General features: G+C 41.7%; 1 protein-coding gene and 1 long non-coding RNA gene across 2 annotated transcripts; one reads left to right on the top strand and one right to left on the bottom strand.

Moving 5' to 3' along the window:
• The first annotated feature begins 235 nt into the window (after positions 1-235).
• On the top strand, positions 236-1,234 carry LOC120452644 (cilia- and flagella-associated protein 299). Its single transcript, XM_039636963.2, has 2 exons — positions 236-677; positions 736-1,234. The coding sequence occupies exons 1-2, from the start codon at positions 372-374 to the stop codon at positions 1,135-1,137; spliced, it is 708 nt and encodes a 235-aa protein (XP_039492897.1). The 5' UTR covers positions 236-371; the 3' UTR covers positions 1,138-1,234.
• Positions 1,235-5,757: 4,523 nt separating this feature from the next.
• LOC120458353 lies at positions 5,758-6,603 on the bottom strand. Its single transcript, XR_005617180.1, has 2 exons — positions 6,496-6,603; positions 5,758-6,036 (listed from the first exon to the last, which is right to left on the bottom strand). It is a non-coding gene; the product is annotated as an uncharacterized LOC120458353 (long non-coding RNA).

The raw sequence follows: 6,603 nt of genomic DNA, 5'->3' as shown, positions 1-6,603 counted from the left end.
CATGAAGTTAAAGCTGTTACAAATTGTGCCAGCCCATTCCGGTTATCAGTTTCCCTAACAAATTTCAATTAAGATAACAATTCATAATTGTTAAATTTCAATTAAGAATAATTTCTTTTTTATGTCAGCGATTTCCCTTCGAAATTAAATCTGAGAAGAGCTCTGGTGCGGGAGGCCCTGTAAAAGTTTTGCCTTTTGAACCAAAGTTGGCAGTTGGTTGTCAGTAATGTATTTTGCTCAAACTTGTTCAAAATATTATACATTTTGATTTACACGAAAGCACAGTTTTCTTTCCTTTCAGCAGCCGTTTTTGGTTTCAGTTACGTTTGTGCGGCAATATTTTAGGATAATTAGTTTTTGAGTTTAGTGCAATGAGTGTGAGTCACTTTCAGCGCTACCAGGACTATGTGGACAGCTTCATAACCATCCAGGACACTCGCTACTTGGCCAACAAGGAGACCCAGAGGAACCTGATCCAGAATGCCTGCGGTAAGAATTGCCTGGGCAATCTGCTCACCCGAGAGCAATTCCATAATCGCAAGGAGAAAGAGTTGCTCCTGCTGAAGCCGAGGGGATTGCGAGGACTTCAACTTTTCGGCGACTATTTAAACAACAACGATGAGGTGCTGCAACAGTTTGCCATTCGCGAGAAAAAGCTGCTCGAAAAGCAGATTTCGGTAAGGAAACTTATCACCTATATGTGCAGTAAAATGTATGAATAAGTATACTCAATAGACTGTCGTCTATCTGATGATGCGATCGAAGAAGGGTCTGGAGATCTCCAGCTTTCTCGACCTGGAGCAGAGTCTGCGGGAGTCGCGATGCGAGAATTCACCGAGTTACGTGGACTGGCGGGGGATTTTCGAGGGCAGGCTGAAGCTGAGGCCATCGAAGATGCATCTCAGCTACTTTGACTGGCACCAGAATCGAGTGTCCTTCAACAACAGCGACAACTTCCGGGTGATGAACCAGCGGGTCCACAGTCTGCTGCTACAGCATATGGGGGATCACAAAATATTCTGCGTGAACGCCTCCTGCGACTGCGAGCACTCGAAAAATGTCAGCAGCAAAACGTATTTCTCGCCCATTTATGGATATGTCATATTCTTCGACCACATAATCAGGCGCATTAATTAGCGTTGGCTTTAAAGTGTCAATAAACGTAATCGTGGTTAAATGAAATGTGCAAATAAATCGAAACGAGGGCGCATTTGTTGCTGACAGCTAACGTAAATTGCTTTTCATATCTTATCAGTGCTGGTTATTCCCGTTCTGGTTGTGGGTTTGGCGTGGCCGCAGTTTTTGATGGACGTTTCGAGGTCCTTCCGCCCAGCGAGTCCTCCATCCATGAGGCGGCGGAAATTACCCGAGCTTTATGCCATTTTGTTCAGTTTATCGCTGTCAGGGAACTTCAATTGCATAAATCTATTAACTGTCGCCGGGCGGAATGTGATGTGTGTGTGCTTGCGCCTCCAACTTGGCCAATATGTTTATGTTTGCGCACTTGCCTTTGTTGGCCAACTTGCTTGTTTGGGCCAGCTTATGACGCTTTGTTAATTTTCCCAACTGTGTGTCTGTTTAATTGGCCTTTCCATTCATACAAATTAACTTGGCCAAGATTTACCTATGGTTTCTGCTACACTTATACCTTTGCTACATATCTTATGTATTGTTAGTTAATGAGTTGGAATATTAGGCAGTCTTAATAAAAATTATATAATTGCAGTACACAAATCTCTGTGTGCTATTTACAAGCTAGCATGGTCTCGAAAAAGCAAATCGAAATTAATAATAAATGTGGCTAAATTATGATTTGAATGCCATGTGCAGAGGCACTGCAATTTAATTTGCATATACAATTAGCTGCTAATTTACAACTTGTAGTCTCCACTGGGCCGTGGCTAAGTTTCGCCCAGAAACAATTCAATTAAAATATACATTAAATGCTGCAGCCTCAGCTGCATTTACCCAGCCAGAGACCAGGTGCAAATGGAGGGTCCTGGGCAGCAAGGATAAGTAATATTCCGCCCACTGGCACGAAAGTCCAAATAAATATTTGCTCGGCTTCCTTAGTCAAGTCCACAGAGCCGTGAGTTGCTCTATGTGTCTTTGTACTCCATTAAGATATGGCAAATTTGTTGCCCCACCCCAAAAACACAAACAGAAGGATAGAAATTCCCTTCGGCTGGCATTGAGATTGCATTTTACGGGCCAAATAAATTTCATACGATATAAACTACCAATTTGCCGCCAGACTGCATTTTCAAGACCAAAAACCCATTCTGCCAACCAGCCATATGACACAGCCTATATATTTCGATTAACGAATGGGGAAAATGCGTAATTTACAGTTGAAAAACGTGAAAATAAATGCATTATATTTTCCACACCGTGCTTCTGCAATTGTTTTGACAAATTTCACCGATGATCATTGAGCTTCATTCGAGCCAATCAGCCGTATACAATTTAGACGTTCGACCAACTCAGTCAAGTGGTTTTCATTTAATATTGTGAAATCCAATGTATAAATTATGAATAAACATAAAGTCTGCTTGTGGCCAATTTAATTGGGCAAATGGCAAACAATAATGAAAATGAATAATTTACGAGCTGCTGGATTTAATGTCAAAGAGCTCATGGTTATTTAAATGAAAGTGTGCACTTTCCAATTGCTATAAGTCATTCTTCTGGTTCCATTAGTTTTTGAATAGAGACATTTTTTAAGAATTTTTAATAACAAATATATATATATTTTCTTATATATCTATTTCAAAGAAAACGTGCAAATTGAATAAATTTTCCCTGGTTACGCGCATTTCAGGGTGCCTAATGAGCATGTAGATCCTGCTTAAGTTGACTTGCCGTCAATTTGATTGGATTTATGCCTGACCTGTGGGTCACACAAGCCGACAAATAATTTATGAGCTGACCCACTAAACTGGCCGCCTGCCGGGCCATATGTTTCATTTGTTATTGCTGGCTGGGCACAAAGAATATAATATTTCATAAGGTCGTAAGCTGTCGCAAAAGATGGCTAATAAATAATTTAGGCACTCAAGATTGGACATCTGGCGATGTTACGTGCGAGGCCAAAACCCTTTCAATCCCCCGAAAATAAATACATAAAATGCCGCCATAAAGAGAACATCAACGGCCGGAAGACGGGAAAATAAAGTGAGGACTGAGCGAAGGGCATATTAAATTACGCTGCATGCCGCAAATGCCAAGAGGTCCTTTCCAAAGGCAAAGGCCCCCCTTTGCAGGCAAAAATACAACAATCGTAAAATGTGACCAATAATGAAAATAATCATGAAATGAATTAAATGAAATGTTGCGCAGCAAATGAAATTTTTGTTCCACTTCCTGTCTGCTGCCAGTTGCTTTTCACGCTTCCTGGCTGCCATAATGAAAAAGGCGGAAAGTTCGTGGAAAGGTGGCACGAACTTGTGTTAAAATATAGAGACGAGAATTTTGCACAGACAAAGTTACAGTTGCGTTACACGAAAAAGAAACAACTAAGTAAGACTAGATAGTTCAGCATGGTTTAATGTTAAATATTGATTTCAGGCCCTAATGCATCATGAATAACTCAATAGTTTTGAGTGACAGCACACTCTATTGCATAGACAGTGTATAATATAATATGGTAATATATCTTTAGTGTTTGTAAATTTGTATTGATTTTGAAGTCTTACGAGTTCACTTCCCTTCGAAAATTCCACAATTGGACGAATCCAAGGCAACTGAACTGCAGCAAAACTGCTAATGAAATTCATCAAACAAAATCAGAGTACGCTCAATAGAAGTGGAGTTGAATGCAGTTTTAGAATAATACGCATACGTCATGTATGCAATTGTGCAACTCGTATTAAAGTTTCATTCAATTGGCAAACAAAACCAGCACGAAGAATGGCATGCGAAATAAGCCAAATTTATGGGCCAAACAAAGGCTTATAAACCACAAATCAAAATGCAATACAATGCGCCAAACTGGCAGCAGCAGCAGCAACAGAATGTATCAAGTTAAAAGCAATTGTGAATTTTCTAACTGAAGTCATATTGTCTATACATTTATCAAATGTCTGTCTGTGTTTCAGTTTGTGTTTTGGCGGATGCCATAAATAAAACCCAGCCAGAAGATAGACACGAAAGGGAGTCTTGAGTCGGAAATTGTTTCGCAACGTGGGAAATGTTTGATTTATGTCCCTTCAGCCAGTGACCTCCCATGGGAATGGGAATGAGTCGGAAAAGACACAAAACTCAGAGAGCAGTTGTAAAATGTGTAATTGATGATGTGGCAGCAGGGACATAAAAAGGGAAACAGAATGCGAACAAAGGGCTTATGGGCTTTCGTCTAAATATGGTATTAATGCCTGGATTTTGTTGACATTTTCGACAAAACATGTACAAACTGCGCCAGCAAAGTGAACCAGCTCCCGAGCCGAGTCCTTCTGCATGATAAGTGCATTTCGAGTGCAGGACACGAACAGCGTGACAACATGCAAAGCGACATAGTGGAAAGGGTGGACAGGATGGGCAACCAACTAAGTCAAACGGAAACGGAAACTGCATGCAAAAAGAAGAAGAGCAGCGGCGGCGGCGAAGGGAGAAGAGATAGGAAATGTAATGTTGACCATTTGGCAAGCAGCACGAAAAGTCATTTTGTTCAGCTGCAAGGAAGGATCCGACACGGAACACCTTGCTTGTTATCCTGGCAAATATTTCCACCCTACACAAAAGCATATTATCTAAGCGGCGGGGGGATAGTCGTTTCCTTGGCTCTTCCAGCGAAAAATTCCCATTTGAAGCTTAACAAATTGATTTTTTAGTTGGAATTCCTGCCCCGCATTCGCCACGTTGCATGACAGTTGCTCATAGAAGAACTGGCGCACACATTTTTCTGGAGTGATATATGCAACCTTTGGTGGCGTCGCCTTCATTGCTTAATGCATTGGAAACTGAAAAGCATTTACCCACCACCCCCACCGACTCCTTGGGGAGTTTGGGCTGGCGCCATTGTTTGCTCTACACTTTTCGGGGGGCATAAATAAATTTTCATTAATTTATGTGCAGGCGACGACGCTCAACGGCAGTCTCATAATGTGCGGCATAAGTTTGTGCCCCAAAAAAGCTGAGGAGGCAGTGCAAACATTATGGCCACGACGGGTGCATCCTGCAGCCTGCAGCCTGGAGTCCCAAAAAGTCGCCGGATATTAAGATGAATCTTTCGCCTGATATACAGCCAACTGTGGAATAGCTAATGAAGCCGGCAAGAGCCATGAAAAGCTCCAAAAAACGGCCAACCACCAAAATATTGCCTTGCATTTTATGCAGCAGTTGAATCCTTTTTTAGACTCTAAGCGGTGTCACTTTCTCACAATTCCCGCTATTGTTGATTTTATGCATTCATTCCAGTTGAATACCCTCCCCAGGGAGTTAATTAATTTTTGCATTCTTCATTTTCTATAGCAGGCCATCGAATTAAAGCCAACTTACGAGCTGCCAAACAGACGACCGCAGGACCAACAAAAAGGGCGGAGTTACTGCAGTAAAAACAGAAACCGAATCAGAGGCAGCAAATGTTCATCATTTTCCAGAAATAACTCACTTTACGGCACAATTAAGTGCATCGCACCTCGGCAAAAAATAGAACAGTTGATGCAAACGGGCGCTAAGTGACTTAAAACTACTCATCGAGAAATAATTAAATTCTAAAAATGTTACATAAAAAGCTTTATGGCTTAGCCATTAGACATCTTTTGAAATCCCAGTATTTTTTTAATTTATCCTCATCTTGCAGTTTTAAGAGCAATGTATAAGGTTTCTGAATCAAGCCAGTTCCTGTGATTTAAAAGAAGGGCTGCGCGAAAAACTTCATGTGGTTTACTGTGCTGTGGATCCATTCCCGTGTGGTTTGTGGTGCCAGGACTTCCGCAGGGAGGTCCTTTTGGGGTGGAAGTGCCACACCACTGTTGACATTGTTCCATTTGCACTCGATATGCGGAGACGTGAAAGCATGCGCTTTTGTTTTTCGCTCTGTAATTGTTTCGTTTAACAACTTTTAATTGAATATTTCAGGCGGCGGCCGTCAGCGTGTTTATTCACTCACAAAATGCAACGGCAGCGCATTGATCAATTGTTTACACGGCTTAAGTAAATAAATGCATTTAAACCGAGAACCGAGCTGTGCCACGGGATTACCCGCGTTAATTGCGCAAAAAAGCGGCCACTACGGAGACATTAACTGCGACAATCGGCCAAATCGGATGGAAAAAGAAGGCCAGAAGACCAGAAGACCAGAAGTGAAAGCCGATTTCCGTTCAAGCCAGAAATCGATGGAGCTCGGTAAATGGAGCCGGACAGACAGTGTTGGCCATTGGCGCCATTGTTTATTAGTTTTAATAAAGCCATAAAAGGGCCTATAGTACAATCCACACAAACCTACACGCGTGAACAAATAAACTTGGACACTAAGCGCTTTGTCAAATGACCCACCGCTTTTTTTTATCGCCAACTTCGTCACTTTGCTTTGACACCCTGGACGTTCAGAGGTCACAACACACTCAAAGGCACAATGAAAGTTGACAATGTGACACAGATTGC

This window comes from Drosophila santomea, chromosome 2L, assembly GCF_016746245.2.
Source record: "Drosophila santomea strain STO CAGO 1482 chromosome 2L, Prin_Dsan_1.1, whole genome shotgun sequence".
Lineage (NCBI taxonomy): Eukaryota > Metazoa > Arthropoda > Insecta > Diptera > Drosophilidae > Drosophila > Drosophila santomea.
Note: the sequence above shows the minus strand (reverse complement) of the source record. Positions and strands in the feature narration are given on the sequence as shown.

Coding starts and splice junctions, on each gene's coding strand:
- LOC120452644 (XM_039636963.2), top strand. CDS start 372: ATGAGTGTGAGTCACTTTCAGCGCTACCAGGACTATGTGGACAGCTTC. Junction 678..735: donor TGCTCGAAAAGCAGATTTCG/GTAAGGAAACTT, acceptor TATACTCAATAG/ACTGTCGTCTATCTGATGAT.